The sequence below is a fragment of the Sparus aurata genome, chromosome 2, assembly GCF_900880675.1.
Source record: "Sparus aurata chromosome 2, fSpaAur1.1, whole genome shotgun sequence".
Lineage (NCBI taxonomy): Eukaryota > Metazoa > Chordata > Actinopteri > Spariformes > Sparidae > Sparus > Sparus aurata.
The window spans coordinates 35343072-35364846 of record NC_044188.1 but is presented as its reverse complement, the minus strand read 5'-3'; the positions used below and the strand labels follow the sequence as shown (position 1 = coordinate 35364846).

At 40.6% G+C, this 21775-nt stretch overlaps 1 protein-coding gene across 1 annotated transcript in view; it reads left to right on the top strand.

Moving 5' to 3' along the window:
• Positions 1-10823: 10823 nt before the first annotated feature.
• Positions 10824-21775, top strand: part of ngef (neuronal guanine nucleotide exchange factor) — a 97519-nt gene continuing 86567 nt past the window's right edge. Inside the window, exons 1-2 of the mRNA XM_030441955.1 lie at positions 10824-11248; positions 18354-18459. Coding sequence (XP_030297815.1) covers positions 11035-11248; positions 18354-18459 — 320 coding nt within the window. The 5' untranslated portion in view covers positions 10824-11034. The remainder of the gene's footprint in view (positions 11249-18353; positions 18460-21775) is intronic.

Below are 21775 nucleotides of genomic sequence, written 5' to 3'. Positions count from 1 at the left end.
ACGCTCTTAGCACTACAGCGAGCAGCTAACAGCTAACTAGCAGCTAACTGCTAACAGCGGTGTCCAAGCCGCTCTCGAGCCGCTCGGCGTGAACAAATGCTTAATACTGTTCCACACACGAGTTGTTTAAGAGTACAGAGATTCACAACAAAGATATGAGACCGACAGCATGCACTTTTGGACGATTTGTGCTCTGTAGCGCTCGTCTAGCAGTGGTTTGCAAGTCGCAGCCCCGGCTTCTCCGTGTGGATAGAGGTGTTCAAGCCACGTCAAAACGAATACACGTATACATGACTTGGAGCGATGAGCAGAATGTTTTTCCTGGTTAGCGGACATGGCTCTCCAGACAGGATTCTCAAACCACACCACCAGCACATCTGGGACCCTCGCAAGTTAAAATGAACGCCAGTTAACCTGTCACACTGGTCGAGGCCATTAAGCTAACTGGAGCTGTTTACAACGTTAGAGAGGGAGGCTTGAGATCAGGAATCATTTGCTTTTGTCTGGCTCTCCGATTTGACCAATCATGCTCTTGACTGAGGTTAGGACCTCCTACCTCCTCATTTACATATGGACACAGAAATACAGAAATAAATAAATGTAGGTGAACAGAAATACAGAAATAAATAAATGTAGGTGAACAGAAATACAGAAATAAATAAATGAAGGTGAACAGAAATGTATAAATAAATAAAAAGCATTTATTCTTTTATTTATACTTTTATTTATTTATACATTTATTTCAGCATTTATTTATTCATTCATTTATTTATGCATGTATTTATTTATGCATGTATTTATTTATACATTTATTTCAGCATTCATTTATTTATTTATTTATTTATACTTATGTCAGGTTTGGTCCTCCATAGAGTCCACCTGCACATGTCTAGATTTAAAACAAAATGATTGAAATCAAATTAACATGTACACATGCAATGAATAAACTAATTATCAGGCAAACATCTAAGTTTGTTTATCAGATTTCTCATAATCAGATAACTGCCTTTTTCCAGATGAAAGTTATCAGATTATGCTATTTTCTCTCTCTCTCTCTCTCGCAGTGTTGCACTCTTGCACTGTCAGTATGTTCAAATCAAAAGTTTTAAAATTTTTTATCAAAAGTAATGATAATTACAATAATTGCATTATACTGTATTAGTCCTTACCCTACCTGTATACAAGTTCTTGTTTATTCACCCAGCAATACAAAACAATGGTATTAGGTGGAAGGTGGCAATAATACACTTTATGTGAACACATCTGACATAATACCTTTGTTCACTGTTCTAACTTCCACCACAGTCCATTAAATACCTTTACAAGAGGTAAAAGCTCCAAATAATCCCAAAACTAAAGGAAATACCTTCAAGAATAATCCAACATAAAACAATTTCTCAAAAATATATATTTATTTATTAACTATGCCACAAAACTGTATGTATTCTAACTCTCTGTAAAACTGTTTTACAGATAGAGAGTTAAGACAATTAACTCTGGATAACTGGATAAAACCTTCCTGTAAATAAATCTAAAATGTCAGTAATATCTGATTCTGACATTTATATCCAGACAGTCTTTTAGAATGACAATTATTACTACTCTTGCTCTTGTCCTGTCCTGTCCTCTCCCTCTCCTCTCCTCTCTGTCTGCGAGTATCACTATCCGTAGCTTTTAACTTAGCTTAACAGCACTCGTAATTGAGAAGGCTTTTGAACAATGCAGGATAAATGTTGCAGACAGCCTGGACCTGGCGCTTTTTGTTAATGGGATGTGTGTTGTTGTAACTTATGTAACTATGTCTGTGTGGTATAAACCTCTTACCCCGCGAAGCACGGTGTGAGTGGCAGGCTACGTCCACACGCTGCTGCAGCTGCTAGCTCCGCCCGTTGGAAAGAGTGTGGGGTGGACTCAACCATTTGAGAATGTCAATGGGGGCTGACAGAACTGAGCAGTTTATTGACGACATCTTTCAGGGTTGTTGCGTTACATGAAGGATTTTATAGGTTTATTCATGGTGACTATCCCATAGGTGTAGCCACACGGCTGCTACTTATCTGAAAGTATTTGATATTTGAGTAGAAAAGAGGCAGAGGCCTTATGGATATGGAAATTCATCGGAACACACGTCATGTACGTCAGCGTAGATGAGAGCCAATTAGGGCAAAGTCCTGACGTCATGAAGGTGGGTCTGGGGTCGCGCAGTACCTGGAGAGCAACTGCGCGAATGCTCTGCAGCAGCCTCGCTCCCGCGATAACTTAAGGTCGTGTGACATCAGATGCGGAGCAGAAACCACTCCCATCCAGGTCATCGTGGACACATTTTAACCAGCATGCATCACGATTAATGCAGCACTGCGTGATCTTGAACTCGCCTATATATACATAGACGCCGCATCGACTGTGGAGGGGTGTGCCTACAGCGCCGCCATCTTGGAACAGGGCTAGCAGAGGCAGCGGTGCATCAACCTACGGAGGAAAGAGTTACTCCTTAATCTCAAAGTAGAATTATTTGCTGAATTTTTGACCGATTATCAAACGTATTGATTTGTTAAAAACGTCACACATGTAGCTATGATACAGGGTGCTTGGATATTTTTAAAATGCTGGTTTTACTAACCAAATACAAATTCTACTTAATGTTATCAGCAGACGAGCTTCTGACAGAAGATTTGTGAATGAAAAGATGCCGGTGTTTCGGATTTAACACGGGTCCATGTTAACTGGCGACCGTGAGCCGAATGCGTCTGTGGTCGCCGTAGTTACAACAGATGTTGAAAACAGGAAGAGAAGACGTAGCTGTCCTCTGATCTGCCTCTTTGTTCGGGGGTTTTCTCTGTGCAAAACATACCTGATACGTGTTCGGGCTGCTGTTTGATTAAACGTGTCAGTCGCTGACTTATTTCACTTACCAGTGCCTTTGTTAAGGCCAGTGCATTTAATACAGAAATAGTGTTCAAAATACGTTGGATTTGTCTTTCATCACTCCCAACCAGATGAGTGAAATAAGTCAGATCTTCAGAGTTGCTGGTTGTTACGGAGGACGTTGTAAACAGGAAAGGTGAGAGTTGCTCTTCCTGTGAATGTGTATCTCTAATAAACCTTTATTAAAAACACGTACTCTGTCTTCTCCCTGTCTGAGTAAACATGCATCACATAGAGGAACTATTGAGCCCTTTCGAACAAACAAACACAACTACGGGACTTGAGCTCACATTCACTGAGGGAAAAAAAAAATACCAGTGCGGCAGTCACTCCGCTATGCCAATCAGATCACAGCTGACTCTTGGTATCACCTATTTCACTCCTCACAGCAGACACACAGCCACCTCCTGGTCGCAAAAGGAGGCCAGATCAACTTGTGACCGCAGTGTCTGTTCACCGTGTCTGTATGTGATGATTTATAACACAAATAAGATTTTCCAAAAGAATATGGTGTTTCTTGGACAGCTGGACAGCCACGAGGAACAAAGTTCTCCTCTGTGTCCTGCAACGTGCAACAAAGTCTGAGTCCTCAGGGGAGCCACTCAAAAAAATGGAAAGAATGTGATGGATCCTGTAAGTTCCTGCAAGCTGTTCTGACGGTCTGATATTCAAAAAGGGTAGAGACAGCAGAGCCTATGTCTACAATAATAATAATAATGATAATAATAATAATAATAATGATAATAATGATAATGATAGAGATATAATTATAATACTAACAATATAATATGAATATAATAATAATAGCAAAAGCAACAATAATAATATAATTAAGCAATAACAAGAATCATAATATAATGATAATAATAGCAATAATAATAATAGCAATAATAATAATACCAGTAATAATGAAAATAATATGATAATAATAGAAATAATAATAAAACAATATAATGATAATATAATAACATAATGATAATGATATATATGTATGTATATATATATGTATGTATATGTATATATATATATATATATATATATATATATATATATATATATATATATATATATATGTGTGTATATATATATATATATATATATATGTGTGTATATATATATATATATATATATATATATATATATATATATATATATATATATATATAATCTGTCTGTCTGTCTGTCATGTATGACGTTTGACAAACAAACTCGTGAAAATAGCTTGACAACTGAGCAATTTATTATCACTTTTATTGTGTAGAAACACCATTCCTCCATAGCTGTAATGCACTGTAGGAGCGAGTGGGCCTGTTCCAAGATGGCCGCCCTGTAGGCACGCTGCTCTAGTGGGCGGCAGCAGTCGATGCGGCGTCTATGTATATATGTCTATGAATGAAAGTATGGGACCTTGAAGGACATATTTTAAGTTGTAGAAAATAGGAAGCGAACAACTTCTCTCTTTGATTGCCTAACAGTCGTTTATTCAACCACCAAACTCAAAACTCACTAACGGCTAAAAACTCCTCATCTCCTCTGTTGCCAAGGTAACCCACTGACACTTAAGCTGAGTTACCGGGCGCCTCTGTTGCCATGGTTACTCACTGACGCTTACTAGGTGCTTAGCCTAAGAGTCTGTTGTCAGTGAGAAAGAAACTAACTCAGTGTCTGTTGGCGGGCAGACCAAGGTTCAGTCACTTTGGCCATGGCGAATGTCAGTGGTTTGTGGTCCACAAACGCTGTGAACTGCCGTGCCTCCAGCAGGAAACGAAAGTGTCGGATGGCGAGGTAGAGTCTGAGGAGTTCGCGGTCAAAGGTGCTGTATTTCCGTTCGTTTGGGGCGTAGCTGCCGGCTGAAGAAAGCGAGCGGTTGCCAGGCACCGTTCACCCACTGCTCGTGTACTGCGCCCACTGCATAGTCTGAAGCATCTGTGGTGATGGCGATGGGAGCATTGGGTGTTGGGTGCGCCAGCATTGTTGAGTTGGCCAAAGCGTTCTTCGCCTCCCTAAAGGCCATATCTCTCTCCTCGGACCAGTCCACAGCGTGTCTTGGGGCTTTGTTTTTCAGAGCTTCATAAAGTGAGTTGCATGAGTTGGGCAGCCTTAGGGATGAAGCGGTGGTAAAAGTTCACCATGCCGAGGAACTCCTGCAGGGACCTGACTGTGAGTGGGCGTGGAAAGTTCACGATGGCGTCCACCTTCAACGGGAGGGGGACGGCCCCGTCTTTGGTGACGCGATGTCCGAGGAAGTCGATGGTGGACAGCCCAAACTGGCACTTGGCCGGGTTGATGATCAGTCCGTGCTGGCTGAGTCGTTCAAAGAGAGTCCTGAGATGGGACATGTGTTCCGCTCTGGATGTGCTGGCGATGAGGATATCATCAAGGTAGATAAAAATGAAAGGCAGGTCTCGCAGCACTGAGTCCATTAGGCGCTGGAAGGTTTGTGCTGCGTTCTTTAGGCTGAATGGCATGCGCAAAAATTCAAAAAGTCCAAACGGTGTGATAACTGCAGTTTTGGGGACATCCAGCGGATGGACTGGAACCTGGTGGTAACCGCGGACGAGGTCCACCTTGGAGAAGATGACTTTGCCAGCCAGGTGGGATGAAAAATCCTGTATGTGTGGGACTGGGTACCGGTCAGGTGTGGTTGCATCATTAAGGCGACGGTAGTCGCCGCATGGGCGCCACCCGCCACCGGGTTTCGGGGCGATGTGGAGTGGTGAAGCCCATGGGCTGTTAGAGCGGCGTATGATGCCGAGACGTACCATGTTTTCAAACTCTGCTCTTGCGACGGTCAGCTTGGTTGGATCGAGGCGTCGAGCCCGGGCGTAAACTGGTGGGCTGGTTGTGGCGATGTGGTGCTCTACTCCGTGCTTAGTAGCAGAAGATGAGAAGGTGGGCTGTGTGAGGTCCGGAAACTCAGCAAGGAGACGGAGGAAATCGTCCGTGGCTGAAAGCATGCTAGATAATCTGATGGAACTTGTTCCACCAAGGGTACATGGATATGAACAGAAGGTGGCAGCATTGATCAGCCGGCGGTTTTTGACATCCACCAGCAGGCCATAGGCGCAAAGGAAATCCGCGCCCAGGATGGGGAAAGTTACCTTGGCTGTGACGAAATCCCAGCCAAACGTCTGTCCATCAAAACACAACCTCACATATCTCGTGCCATAAGTGCGGATGGGGCTGCCATTTGCAGCTGCCATGGGGGGGCCGTGTCCGTCACCCAGGATGTCCACTGTAGATGCAGGGAGGATGCTCCGCTGAGCGCCAGTGTCACACAGGAGCCCCCGACCGGAGATGCTGTCTTTGATGAATAGCAGCCTACCTGTATGGCCAGCGCTCATGGCCACTACTGACCGCCGGCCGGCTTTGGGACCGAACTTTGCATGGTAAAAACACAGGCCAGCGGGTTGCGTGGCAGCCGTAACGTGTCCTGTCGCTGGCGTGAAAGACTGAACGGGAAACGGTGCGGCCGCGCCGTGTTGCTGTCCCGCGATGAAGAATTTATCAGCCTCCTCGGCTAGAGCTCGGCACTCCGTAATGGCAGCGTTGGCCAGCGCTGCTCGTACCCGAGAAGGTAGCTGCCGCAGAAAGAGTTGGTTAAAGAGGAAATCCGGCTTGTGTGCTCCCATGAGATCCAGCATCCTGTCCATGAGTTCAGACGGCTTGTTGTCGCCGAGGCCTTGGATGGAGAAAAGCCGGCCGGCTCGTTCTGCGTCGGAAAGCTCAAAAGCTTTCAACAGGTGAGTTTTGAATGTTTTATATTTCTCCTCCTCAGGTGGGTTTGTGAGAAAACTCGCCACTCTCGTGGCCGTTGAATTTCCCAGTGCCGACACCACATAATAATATTTCGTGGCATCCGCGGTAATCTCCCGGAGTGCAAACTGCGCTTCTGTTTGGGCAAACCAGGCTGAGGCAGACGATTCCCAGAAGTCGGGCAGCTTAAGGGAGACGGCGTTAGTCGACATGTTCGTAGAGATGTCTGTGGAGGCGTCCAGCAGACAAACGTCGGGGTCACCAGTGAAGAAGTTGTAGAAAATAGGAAGCGAACAACTTCTCTCTTTGACTGCCTAACAGTCGTTTATTCAACCACCAAACTCAAAACTCACTAACTGCTAAAAACTCCTCATCTCCTCCGTTGCCAAGATAACCCACTGACGCTTAATCTGAGTTACCGGGCGCCTCTGTTGCCATGGTTACTCACTGACGCTTACTAGGTGCTTAGCCTAAGAGTCTGTTGTCTGTGAGAAAGAAACTAACCAAATGGTGAATTATGTCCACTCAGTCCACTACAATATAATGATAATAATAGCAATAATAATAATACCAGTAATAATGAAATTAATATGATAATAATAGAAATAATAATAATAATACCGGTAATAATTAAAACAATATAATGATAATATAATAACATAATGATAATGATATATATGTATGTATATATATATATATATATATATATATATATATATATATATATATATATATATATATATGTATATATATATATATATATATATATATATATATATATATATATTTATATATATATATATATAAATATATATATATATATATATATATATATATATATATATATATATATATACATATAATCTGTCTGTCTGTCTGTCATGTATGACGTTTGACAAACAAATCTTGTGAAAATAGCTTGACAACTGAGCGATTTATTATCACTTTTATTGTGTAGAAACACCATTCCTCCATAGCTGTAATGCACTGTAGGAGCGAGTGGGCCTGTTCCAAGATGGCCGCCCTGTAGGCACGCTGCTCTAGTGGGCGGCAGCAGTCGATGCGGCGTCTATGTATATATTTCTATGAATTAAAGTATGGGACCTTGAAGGACATATTTTAAGACATGTACTGATGCTTTTCAAACCATTGTACGTTTGTATTTACATCTAGACTTAAACATACAAGACTATACTATTGACCCCCTGAACGAACAGCTCAGGGTGCACCACCTTACTCTATTTGAAGGAGCCAAACATGCCTATGCCTGTCTGCTACAGAAATCAACTGTTGGCATATTGTTTCACATCAATATTGTCCAATTTGTCCTGCTGGGGTGTATTCCAGAAAGGAGGTTCAGCAAACTCTGAGCCTAACCCTGAACTCTGAGTTGACTTACCCTCTGAAGTGAAACTCTGAGTTTTCAGTTCCAGAACAGCTGATCTGAGTTAGGTAAGTCGACTCTGAGTATGTTAACTCTGAGTTAGGTTCATGCCCGACAAGTAGTAAAAAGCCATCATCAATGGAGCCATGGCAACAGGGGAGAAAACAGGAAGCAGACATTTTCTGGGGGGAAAAAAAGTTAACACAGCTGCGGCTGTAATAACAATCACTTACAGAGTTTTAGATTCGGTTGTCTTTTCATCTTGGATTTAACATCACTTTCTTTTATATAAGCCTTTGAGGAAGTGGTTTAATGTTGTTCAATGTTTTATTTTATTTAAATCAGCTGAAAATGAAAATATAGAAACAGTCTCATGATGGCTTATTCACATATTACATATTAATATACATATTAAACAAAGTAAAAGTTTATTCAGCGTATATTTTAACTTGTAGTAGCTTTTACCACCAACAGATGCTGTTTAACACACATCTGTCTCCTAACATCCTGCTAAGTAGATAAACATGAAGTGGTGCTCACCTCCACCTCAAGCATGTCCGACAGAGGCAGAGGAGCTGGTCCTGAGTCAGGTAGCTGGGTGACCAGAGGCTGAGGGCGTCACTCACCCCCAGGACCCAACATTAGGGGCAGACACACACTTACTGTCTACAGATTGAACGAGAAATCATTTAATCTTATACTCAATGCTACTAGAAACCACGACTTTGAAATTACGTTGTTGGAAAAAATACAATAGGCTATACAGATGGTTACTTTTGTAGTTATCGTGGGAAATGAAGAAAGCCAAATGAAATGTGAGTTATTTCTCTTTTTCTGGCTGCTGAAATGAAACTAAATTCTCCTCCTGGTGTAAAACTATGTGAATTATTTCTGCTTAAACATGATTGGACTGAGAAGGAAAGGAGTGAGCAGATTAGTTTCACAGAGTAAGTTACCTCAGTAACAGACCCAGAGTTTAAGTTACCTCTCTTTCTGGAACTGAAAACTCAGAGTTTCTCTCATCTCAGGGTTAACAAACTCAGAGTTTTCACAAAACCTGCTTTCTGGAATACCCCCCTGGAGATGCACAGATGTTGTTCAGACTCACTTGTGTTATTGTGGTTCTGAGCAGTGTTTTTAGGATTTATTTAAATAAAGAAAATTTTGGCATTCATTATATTTACATTTTGTTGCAATATTCAGATGATAAATAAAACACTGAAGCTTGTTAATGCACGGTGACAGCGGGAAACTGAGCAACTTAATCTCAGCACCATGTCTCTCCTCTCCTGTCCTCCTCATTACCACAGGTGTCCTTGATTCCTCACGGATCAATGACACGACTGAAACAGAGCAGGACTATTGTAAGAGGATAAAAATGTTTATCATTTTCTTGTAGCTAGCATTTGTCTCTACAAGCTTCAGAAATGCATAGCTAGCTACCACAGCCAGCCCACATTCATTAGCCAGCCTATCACACCTTAGCAAGAAAACACAAAGCCAATCCTATTAGCTATATTGGTTTAGGGAGGCAGGACTAGTAGAGAACAAAATATGTTAACCGTTTGTGTACCAATACTTGGATATTGGTGAGGACATGTTCCCGGCATCCCTACCCGACCCTAAGCACATGATTACGTTTTTAGAAATGACGACTGGAATTTTGGTTTATAGCCCCTTATTGCCTCAGATGATGGAGGCCTCTCTGAAAGCAGTAATCCATCCAGGGTCATTGACATTTCATCTCCCACATGTCAAAAAACACTAACAACTTCTGCCTTATGGCAAATCTGAGGGAAAATACTATTTTTGGTGCTTTCTAGTGGGTGACCTTTTAAATCATGTTAATACAATGGTACTCTGACTGCTAGTCATTGGTTATGGACGAAGGCATTATTTATCCGCTTAACCATCTTGCATACAGTGAACATATTTTCACCTACATACTCATTTATCATTAACTCTGTTCAACTTTTATCTGCCCATCAAACCACAAACAACATTCATACACATTATGGGATTTTGGACAGCAGTGCAGGAAACACTTTTTGTCTCTAGGGACACTGTCTTAAATAAATAAGATAATGGCAGCACAGGCAAATGTATTGTTGTATAGAGAAAAAGAGAAAGCAAATGTTGAACTCTCATTGTCACTTGAGGCCAGAAACATTATACCCATTTCCCTCTCTTTCTGATATGTTCCCTTTACCAGTGGATTAGGCCATTGTTCTTTTATGTTTTGTTGTTTCCTTTGTAAAGTGTCTTTGGGTATCTGGCAAAGCACTATTTATGACTTGTGAATTATTATTGTTAGAATTACTTTCATACATGAGGAACATTTTACATTTACATTCCTACATAATGAAGTATTGTACCACTTGCAAAATACATGCTGTATTATTATAATTTGTTCTCTACTTTAACATGAATAATGTAACCTTTTGCTGAATAAGTAGGCCCAAGCGTGGGAACATCTGAGCCAGGGCAGAAGGAAATGTACAGGCAGTAGTCAGCAGGTGACTTTTCAGGTTTCACAACAGAGAGTTTTAAAGCAGACAGACAGGGAGTGTGGTAAGGCCAGGTTGAGTTCAGGAATGTCAGCACGTAACAGGGTGGTGTTAGAGCCAGGGATGGAGGGAGGGAGCCAAACAGAGGAGGGACAAAGAGCAGGAGAGAGAGTCATAAATGCAATAATAACAGCTTAGGCTGAAATAAGCAAAGCGGCTTTCCTGGTTCCAAAGGCTGCCTACGTAGTTAACAATACTGCCGTGTCTCTGATAGGAGGGAGATAGAGCCCAGTAGTTGCTGTTTCTACTCTATTTTGGATTAATTTTGTCACCAGATCTTTTAATTTCTAGGCATGGATATTCGCTTGGATTCTGGATAATTATAAATATTTCTCTCAGTTTCAAAGCCAACACTTTTTCTAACTCATTTGTTTTTCAAGATCAGAAAAGGAGTCATTAACTATGTCTATGACTGCCCTGTTCAGAGGCAAGTGGGGTCAGAAGTCACAGGAAAACCCAGAGAAGCAACTAGCAGCTGTGGTTCAACCCAGCCATGATGAGGACGATGATGACGATGACCCAAAGGTTGGTTTCAGCAGAGAGCCTATCCGCAGGAACTCACGCTTTTACCGGTCAATGAGGAAGAAGAGGCTGGTCTCATCTGAGCAGTCTGGAAGTAAGACAACATCAGGCCTTTGCTGTGCTTGCCATTTAATGTTGTATTTCTATTGTACCTGAAATTTGTCAAACCTGTGCTCAGTTTTCACATGTTACATTTAAGTTGACTTTTCTGGTATTTGGTTTTATGCTTCTGCTTTGGTAATGATTTTTTGTAGGCATTATATAATAAAATATGGTAAACTTTACTGTCCAGCCCAAGGAAAAAATTGTCTTTGGTCTCACCCAGGAAGATATCAACACAAACATGTCCAAAAGAATTTAAAAAATCACATTGGCAGGACAAATAACAGTCAGTGCATTCATACCTCTGGTGCACAGGATATTTAAGCTTATGGTAAAGTGTTAAGAACATTAATTGCATTTGGGATAATACAACCATTCTAGATGTTTTTCTTTGCTGGGGGTTTTCTGTAGCATTGCCCTGAGGGAGGCATTTCAGACTTTGGGTAAAGGGGATATGTTCTGTAGTTGATGATTGACAGGACTTTGCTGTGTACAGCTGTACTGTAAAGATCATCTAGTTACTTCTGTTGGCGGCCTGCTGTCTTAACAATCCCAGTCATCTTGTTTCTATTTACTAAAGTGCCCACACTAATCAGAGATATTAAAAGCAAGGGAGGGTGTCTGTCAGGTCCTTTGATTTAAGACTGAGCCCAAAGCCTTTCAGTTTTCTTGCTAAAAGCTGTCTCTGACTGGCTTTCATACATTTAAAATCAACAGTTTGTAAAACTCAGTTTGTTGCTCAATACTGTTGCCCCATTGACAGTTGCTGCAGTTGTTACTGAAAGTGTAACAAAGGTTTCGTATTCCTATCCCTAAATGGAAATCTTCATGAATACAACCTGAGAAACTAGTTATGTCTGAGCAGCATAACCGTCGAGTGAGGAATACCTGTACTTTCACCAGGTCACTTTCTGACCTCATAATTAGAAAAACTGCTTGTTTTTATGCTCCTATGGCAATTATATACCTGATATCCTGTTATTAATGTATGTTGTTAGTTTAGTTATCGCATTTTGAGTTTTGATCCAGCACATTAGCAAAGGATAAAAACACTTCTCTGTGGGAATACAGTAATTCATAGAGCCACACCATAGGAACTGAGCTTAGACTTTGCCCTGACTTCAGAAGGAGGGGTCAAGTCATTCCTTATTACGTAACTGCACAGTCAGCATCTATCTTACAAAATTAGGTCATAAACATTGAGGCCTGTTGAAAAATGTCACAAAATCCAGTCACCTGCCTATTGATGACCTGAAAAATAAAATAAACTAAAACCAGTAATGTGTGTTCTGTGGATGAAGTGAATGAATATTGATTAACTTCACCATTATCAACTATCAAGCATTTATAAATAGCACAGGCTAGACTTGTAACTTGCGCCTTTGCATTTTATCAGGGATACGATCATATGTTATTTGCATTAACATGTCTGGTCTGATAAATGTGTTACCAATTAATGTACAGTGTAGTCACCACAAAAAAAATGACCTTGAACCATGTTACATGCCATTGCACTACCATTTATCTCTTATGTATGTATAGCATGTTTGTAACAGTAATAAATTACTTTAAGCAGTATTGTAATGTGTTTCTAATAGGATTTGCCTTAATATTACAGTTACTAAGTCTGGTAACATGTAAGCATCCCAAAGACCCATCAGGTTTCTTGCAACGCTTGTTAAAAGATATAACAATATAAATGTTTTGTCAGTATGGTCAACAGACAGAACAGACAAACAATGCATTCTAATTTGCTGCCATGGTCAACAAAAGGGACAGAAAAACACGATGACTCTATACCTTTGAAGAGGTCATAAAATCCTAATTTGTATCCATTCTTTGATAAGTTTTTTCTTTTGTCCTGTGAAGTCATTCAGTCAGTAGCCCCATTCACATTGCCCTTTGAGTGCGGGGATCCTGCTCCAATTTTTCCGCATCCTCCTCTGTGTACAAGTCTCAGAGGCAGCAGCGGTGAAATTTCGCTGTGGCTCTGATGCTCCTCCAGAGGTAGAATCAGAGGCACAGCATTGGAGGACCGTACATGTTTTAATGGATAAAACGGCGGGCGGAGAGGGGGCGTGTTGTTCTGATGGTGTCCACAATGTGATAACTAAAAGGATCCATCACTCAAAAAAAATAAAGAGAAATGTCCCACAAAGCAACGTTACATTACCAAACAACAGTGGAGAAGTGTCTGTCATCCTCTCTGTCCTACTGACTCTGCCCGAAACATGGCTTCTGTCCCCGGCAAAAAACTTTAAGTGTTTGACTCCTTCCACTATTGTGTTGTTGTAGTTACTGTCTTGAAAAAATCACTGCGACGGTCAGCCCTCCTGACAGAGACTTCAATGAACTTTTCCCCAGAAAACAGCCTCCCTCCCCTAGAGTGAGAGTTAGACAGCATCCTGTTTACTGATGGTGATGATGTTATCATGTATTTTAGAGCAAAACACGTGTTTGTCACTTTCAAGGTTGTTTGGTGTGTCAGGATCTCAATCACAACACTTAATAACAGCATCCATATGGTTATAAACAGTCAGCAGGTACATGTTTAGATTAAGAGGAGGAACCTGCGAAATACGTTGGTAAAAAACACACAGATGTCATCATCACGTAAACGCCATCATCACACCTCATTTGGGTCTGCTGCTTAGCTCAGTGTGAATAAACAAGGGCGGCGTTAAGCTGAACCTTCGTTGTGGTGATTACGAGTCTCTGTGTGACAAGGGCTACTGTCGGTAAATCATAAAAATAAAGATGTCTCATTTATAGAGCTTGTGGATGCACAAAATAAGGCACATTGTCTTGACCATTTATGGTTGAATTTGGGTGTGTATTGGGTTGTATATGTGGCGAATCCATGTGCACACATTTCCAAGTGGACTGGGTATTTATAAAAGGAAATTCGGATTGTTGTGCGTAGGCGATGTTTTATTTACCAGAATATTTTTTCGGCTTTTGGATGCACATACACTTTTAGTATGGAGCCTACACAATGTTTTATAATTGAGACCCCAGTTAACACACAACTTTTCGCTGAGTCAGCTAATTTATTAAAACAGCATTATCTGGTAGATGCACTGAAGAAAGCAATGTTCAACACTGATTAATGATTAGTGTCGCACAGTAATATTACAGTTAACACAGTCATGTTTATTGGGAAAATGCAAGCTAACACTAATTTGTGAAATAAACAACATTTGGTTTGGGTAAATTATTCACATACCAACACCCACTTTTTCTGAACGTTGCTTGTTGTAATGGAAGATGTTAACAGGAAAAGTTGCTCTTCCTTTGAATGTGTCAGTCTAATGCATTTCTAAATACACTTAGGATTGTCTTAGGAGCCTGTCTAAGTAAACATGTATCAAGCGGAACCATTCAGCCCTTATAAAAGATAAGGATGTACAGGCCTATAAGCCCTGACCGTAATTTTGGAACATTTTCTTAAAGTATGCAAACAGGTGTCATCACCCACCAGCTACAGCGTTACCTTTTCGGAGATCCGCCAATATGTTATGAAAGCACCGTGTCGGTGCCCAATGCGAAGTGTTCTGTTGTTGGCTGTAAAGACGAGCACACAACACTCCATTGTGTTCCAGCCACAGAGGACAGAAGAGCGGCATGGATATATTCATTTTTGAAGGCTATGTCCCAGCTACAGTTAGCAAAAAAATGTTTGTGTGTGCTAACCACTTCCAGATGGACTGTTTCTCCAATCCGGTCAGTACAAGGCAGGAGTAGGCGGGAGACTTTTTCTAAACGATTTGATCCAAATCAGGTGTGTTCTTGCTTGGTTGGAATGAAACACACCTGATTTGGATCAGGTTTGTTCTTGCTTGGTTGGAATGAAAACCTGCAGCCACATGGCCCTTTACTGGATCAGTTTGACACCACTGTTATAGACTGTTGTAACTGGTTAAAAAACTATTCTGCTGGTAGAGAGGTGATGAGAGGCAACTGTGGCTTATTGAAAACTACAGTTGTTGAAAATTGTTGGCAGTAGCTAATTACAGGTCGTCACTGCAAATAAAAACAGGTTCCCACTTGACTTACCTGGCTACATAAAGGTAAATAAATAATATGGGGTTATGCTTTTCACTAGTAACGACAATTGCTAAATTTCATCGGCGTTACTGCTACTGAACAACACCAGCCGAGGTTTGGCTAAGCTTTATGATGTAAACACTCGAGGCAGGAGAAGGTGGTTGTTATCTGTGCATCGCGGGGCAGACGGCCAGTAAGCCCATAAAACTTTCGTTAGTCTGCATTAACATAAAAGTAATGTCGAGGTCACAAACTTAACTACTAACCACTGAGAAACATCTATGGTCATTCTTGGCTGCTGACTTTCTTCTGGAGCCTCTTGTTGTTCTGGGTCGGACTCCAGCTCGAACATGTACGGTTCCAGTTTGTTCTCCGGCAGCCATTTCTTCCACAAACTCAACTGTTGCCATGGTCACACGATGCCCTCCTCACATCTTCCACAAAGCAGGAAGAGGTGAGCGGCACCTTGGGCGGCACACGCAGTAGCTTATTAGCATTTAAAGGGAAAGGCACTGAAACCGGCCACCTAGAGCAGGGCTGTGAAGCTGGTGTTTCAAGTACCCTGCTGTGCCCTTTAGCTATTTTCGACCAAAGCATGTTACTAACATGCACTCTAGATTAAAGGGCCAAGCATAATTACATTATCAATGAAGTGACCAATTGTAACCTCCTGGGCTTCTGCAACTGAAGTCTGCAAGGTCGATTTGTGTTTACCAACCCTGTCACTGGACAGACTCAATGTTGGGCCTTGCGGCAACTACTTGTGCTTCTCAGAGGTGGGGGGACTTGTGTCACATGACTTGACCCAAGTTGGACTTGAGTTGCAAATTTGGGACTTGAGACTTGTTTGACTAATACTGATGAAAGACTCAACACAGTGCAATTAAACATTTGGTTTCAATGACAGATGACTTATTTAATATTCTAATTTTTCTGAATAGTGAGACTTTAAGGCCAGTGCACGAGGCAGCAATCATAGAGAGTTACAGTCAAAAAATAAACAAATCTGGCATTGATCACAAGAGAACAACAGTATGCAAGGCAGTGGAGTTGAGCATTTCTCTGAGGCATTCAGATACAAAAAGACTCAATATTCATGCATCCAGGAGATGCAACATGCTGAAATACTAATAAACAAAAGACCACTTCTCCTACAGCTTTGCAGATAGACACATTATGCTAATTTTCATATGCCAAGAAAATTTGTGCCATAGTGGCTATTTGCTTGCCTTGTAATCTCTCTGACAGTAACTGAGAAATAAAGATTTTTTTTACTATGATATTTTTTTTAATAGCCTTCTATGGGAGTCACAAGAATTCATGAATATCTCATGAGCTATATGTGTTCCACTAATTATACTTGACAAACAGGTTCTCTACAAGTATGCTCAACATGTGCGATCAGTTATTATGCATTTTACTTTTTGGCCAACTCATGAACCGTGTGGCTTAAATAAAACTTCATTGTACAGTGGATTCCCCTGGATGTAGCTGAGTCAGTTGATTTATACTAATAGAATTTGATTTGTTTAATTTTCCACAATTTTCACTTTTTTGGGAAATATATTTTTTGTCTCCAGTGGCATATACAGTATCTACACTAAACTTGAATTTTTCAACGTGAACTTATCCATTTGTTTGTTGTTTTGTTTTGGGTTTTTTTCATCACTTACCATTTGTCTGTAATTGATTGTCAGACTTTTAAAGGCCTGGCCTGATGCACTCAACAGGCTGTTACTCTTCCATGCAAAATCAGATTTTTTTTTTTTTTTCACTTACTTTTTATTTAAGCACAGCGAGTACAGCAACATCCGTATAATTTTTTAAACATTATACCCCCCACCCACCTCCCACCCCCCTCTAAATCAGATTTCTGACCAAAATTGGTAATCTTGTATGTACAGCCACACTGCACAAATGTGTAAAATTTCATACAATTTTACTCAAAGGTACAGAAGTTGTCCATTGGTATGTGTACAACATACTAAAGAATTGCTCTAACAGCGCCACTTTGAAGCTATTAATAAAATGCTGCTATATCTCTTCAACACATTATATTTGCACAAAATGTTGTCTGCTACCATCACACACCAGTTGCAATTGCTGCTGTTAAATTTGATGGTGCTACTTTGTTGTCTAGCAGACTCCAAGGGCGACAAAATCTCAGTCAGCATAACTGACTTTCCTGTGATTGGTATGAAAAGACAAACCAATGGATTGGTTGAGCTTACACAGCAGATTGTGGGCCGTAGTTACAGTCGCAGTTGCATTGTCTCTGCAGTTGAGCCAGAAACACTCTTGTAGGAAAGAGCACCTCTGGAAGATGAGGGACCGGGAGAGAGGCTGAAGAGATCGGTATGTTTACTGCAAAACTATAACTCAAAACCCATAGTGACAGATGTATCATCATGACTTCCTTTACCTGAAAAATGTCTTGAATTATAGCAGGGACTCGTCTTGGCTTGCTTGACTCTTTCCACAGTAACTTGAGACTTGCTTGAAACTTGAAGCTACAGACTTGAGACTTGCTTGTGACTTGCAAACATGTGACAGTCTCCCACGATGGACATTTCTACTATTGGTAGTAGGAATATTAATTTACAGCACCACTACAGTTCTTTTCAATAGGCCAGAGTTGTTGTTGTTTTTCATGTGTGTAACTGACTAACAGTTTTGCATAATTCAGATAACCACACATACAGTATAACCATAACCATTCTTTTTTCAAGTGAGGAAATAAAAAGAAAAAAGTCCATATGACTTCTGTGATATGTCGCCTGCTCCTTATTACTGCATTATATTCTCAACATGAGAGTCAAGTCAACATTTAATCATGTGGTCAATAAGCTAATGTATTCAAACTTGTCACTGTAGGAACAGTGGTTACTTGACCTTCAAAATGAGCCCTAATGTAACCGTGTGCATTCACACACACTTATTACATGTATGCATGCCTTATTTGCACTTTGGTACGAAACAAACAGCACTACACCCCTGAATATAACAATTCAAGTGATTGTATTTCTCTCTTCCTCTTTCTCTCTTTCCAGATTCTACCAGGCCTAGTTTAGACCAAAGTCCATCCGGCACTGCAGGAATCTCCTTCTCTAGTGCTCCCTTACCCCACAAATCACCTTTGTTGTCGGGAGCTAAACAGTGAGTCTGCATGCTTTCACTGCCCAACCCTAAAGCTGAACACAAACACACCCAGAAAACAAACAATCACTGTATGTGCTTGTTTAAACATTGCCACACACCACAGTCATTCTTTTAATTTGGTATTCTAAATGGTTTATCGTGTTATTATGGGTAGTGATGGGAATTCCAGCTCTTTTAAGTGAGCTGGTTCTTTTGACTCGGCTTACTCAGATTTTTTGTTGTTTAAATTAATTTATTACCAAAAATCATGTAAAATTATGTGTAAATTGAAAATGTACAAAACATACATTATATCAAATGTTTATTATATATGCACTATATTGCCAAAAGTATTCGCTCACCCGTCCAAAAGATTGAAATCAGGTGTTCCAATCACTTCCATGGCCACATGTGTGTAAAATTTGTGAAAACACTCCTAAACCTTGTGGAAGGCCCTCACAGAAGAATTAAAGCTGTTATAGCTGCAAAGGGTGGACCGACATCATATTAAACCCTATTGATTAAGAATGGGATGTCACTTAAGTTCATATGCACGTCAAGGCAGGTGAGCGAATACTTTTGGCAATATAGTATGTCTTATTATACTCAACATGGAACAGAGTGCTCCAACAAATACATATAAAAATATATAGCCTTTTGCAACCATTGCAGTAGACAAACTGGCACTTTCATTAGCAGAAGGTTCACTTGCTTGTCCTTTTTTTCCAACTGATTTAAATAACTACAACAATTGCCATCAATTAAGAAAACTCAGAGGTAACCAGTAAAGGGCAGCAAGGATTGGTGTGATATGGTTGTGTCTTAGTACGTGTTAAAAACCTAGCAGCAGCGTTTTGTATCAGCTGCAGTATTTGGATGTTTTGCCTGCTGATACCAGAATAAAGTGCATTGCAGTAGTCCAGTCTGGAAGAGATAAAAATATGGATGACCTTTTTTAAGTCTGCAGAGGACAAGAATGACCTGATCTTGGTTAGCTGTCTTAAGTGTTGTGTCTAAGCATGATTTGCCCCAGTAGCATGTAAACAGTGAATAGGAGGGGACCCAAAATAGACCCCTGAGGGACCACACAGAAGAGAAGCACAAGAAGAGGAGACTTCTCCAAACATTACAAAGAATGATCTTTTGGACAGATACAAGATAAACAAATCCAGAGCCACATTACTGATACCAACGTAATTCTTCACTTGACTCATTAAGAAATTATGGTCCACTGTGTCAAAAGCTGAGCTGAGGTCAAGGAGAATTAATATTGAATACAGGCCTGTGTCGGCTGCAAGCAGTAGGTCATTGGCGACCTTGACCAGTGCAGTCTCAGTGCTGTAAAGGGAGCGGAAACCAGATTATAATTTTTTCAAAAATGTGATTGTCTTTCATAATAGAAATCAGTTGATTGGAAAAGATTTTTTTTTTCTAAAATCTTGGATAAAAAAAGGCACCTTTGAGATTGGTCTCAAATTACTTAAAAGAGAGGGATCTTGAGAGGGTTTTTTAAAAGATGGTAAACAGTGGCATGTTTAAAATAGGAGGGGAAAGAACCAGTAGACAGAGAGCAGTTGATAATGGCTAAGATGTCTGGACCAACAGTCTGAAATACAGCTTTTAAAAACCAAGTGGGAATGCAGTGTGAAAGGCAGGTGGATGATTTTGAAAGTGTAATTGTACGTTTCAGGGTAAACAAAGAGATTTCACTGAAGTGGGTTAAAGCTTAATGAGTGGGAAGGAGTAAACTACCATCTCTCTGAACTCAGTGTTAAAATGATGCAGAATCTCCACTATTTTGTAAAAAAAAGTGATTAATAAATTCTTCACATTTGTCTGGGGAGGATTCAACTGGCTGGCTAGGAGGGGGACCGACCACAGAATTAACAGTTTTTAAAAGAATTCTGGGATTATGACCCTGTTTGCCAATCAACTCAGAAAAATAGTTGTTTCTTGCTTCTCTGATTGTACACTGATAAGTGAACATCCTTTTTCTATTTCCTTTCTGCCATCCTTCATCGTCTCTTTAAAGTCCTTAGATCTTCGTTCAGCCATGGCAGAGAATGAGGTCTAAGCTTTTTAAGTCTGACTGGAGCTATAAAGTCTAAAATATTTGTGCAAGAGCTGTTAAAGCCACTGACAAGTTCACATACGGTGAGGTCATGTTGTTCACCTGTATAAAGAGGACATACAAGCTTGGTAGAAGCAAGGAATTGAGAGTGAATTTCAGAGGGTTTTCGGCACTGCCTTGTGATCGGAGACGGCAAAATCAACCAAGTTTACCTCATCCACACAGAAACCATTGGCGAGCACAAGGTCAAGTGTGTGCCCTTTGTCATGGCTGGGCTGCTTTACATATTGGGTCAAACTAAAAGAATCTAAAAGTTTCATAATATCAGAGCTGAACGAGGAGGAAGAAGGGCAACAGACATGGATATTAAAGTCACCAAGAATGAGAACTCTGTCATATTGTAACATGATGACTGATAAAAGGTCTGAAAATTCCTGAATAATACCAGAAATTAGTTTAAAGGGTCGGTAAATGAAAACACATAAAATAGGCAATTTATTCTTTAAAATACAGCTAGTACTCTCAAAGGTAGAGAAGCAGCCAAGCAGGACTTGAGAACAGTTAAAATCATTTCAGTGTTTTACTGCAAGGGACCTTACATTGAGTAAAATGAAATTTGCTGATTTAAAAGAAGGGATTAAAGGAGTGGTTTTAACTATGATGAGGTTGTTTCTGTGTGGACTTTAAGTGAATTCTGGTAGTAAATCTCAATGAGATGGGCACATTCATCAGGATTAATCTTGGATGCTGTGATGATAAAAAAGTCAATATTGTTTGTCATGATAAAATCCTGATAAAAGACTTATTTGCGAGGGACCTTACATTGAGTAAGCATAAATTAGCTGATTGATCTTTCAATGATCTAGTTACTTGATAAAACCAGCACCACCAGCACCAGTGAGACCCGCACTGTCCAGGACAGGGCTAGCAAACACAGAGCCAGGATGCTGGGCAGGTCCTGCTGGGGAGACTATCAATTCAGACTAAAAGCAGTAAAACTGATTTAAATAAATGTGGGTTCATCCGTTAGGATGTACCATCCTTTTAGGATCCACATGCCCATTTAGGATGAACAAAGACCAGTAGCAGTACAAAAATCTTGCATCCAGAGGTGCAAATTAGAGGACGGCTAAAGCGTTTTGAGCTCTTGGTCAATATGGGAGTGGGACCAGATGGGACACACCTCCTCCCGAGGCTTTCAACTGTGGAGGTCAGAGACTCAAGTTCATAGTGCAGCTTGCGATGAAGGGGACATCAAACCCA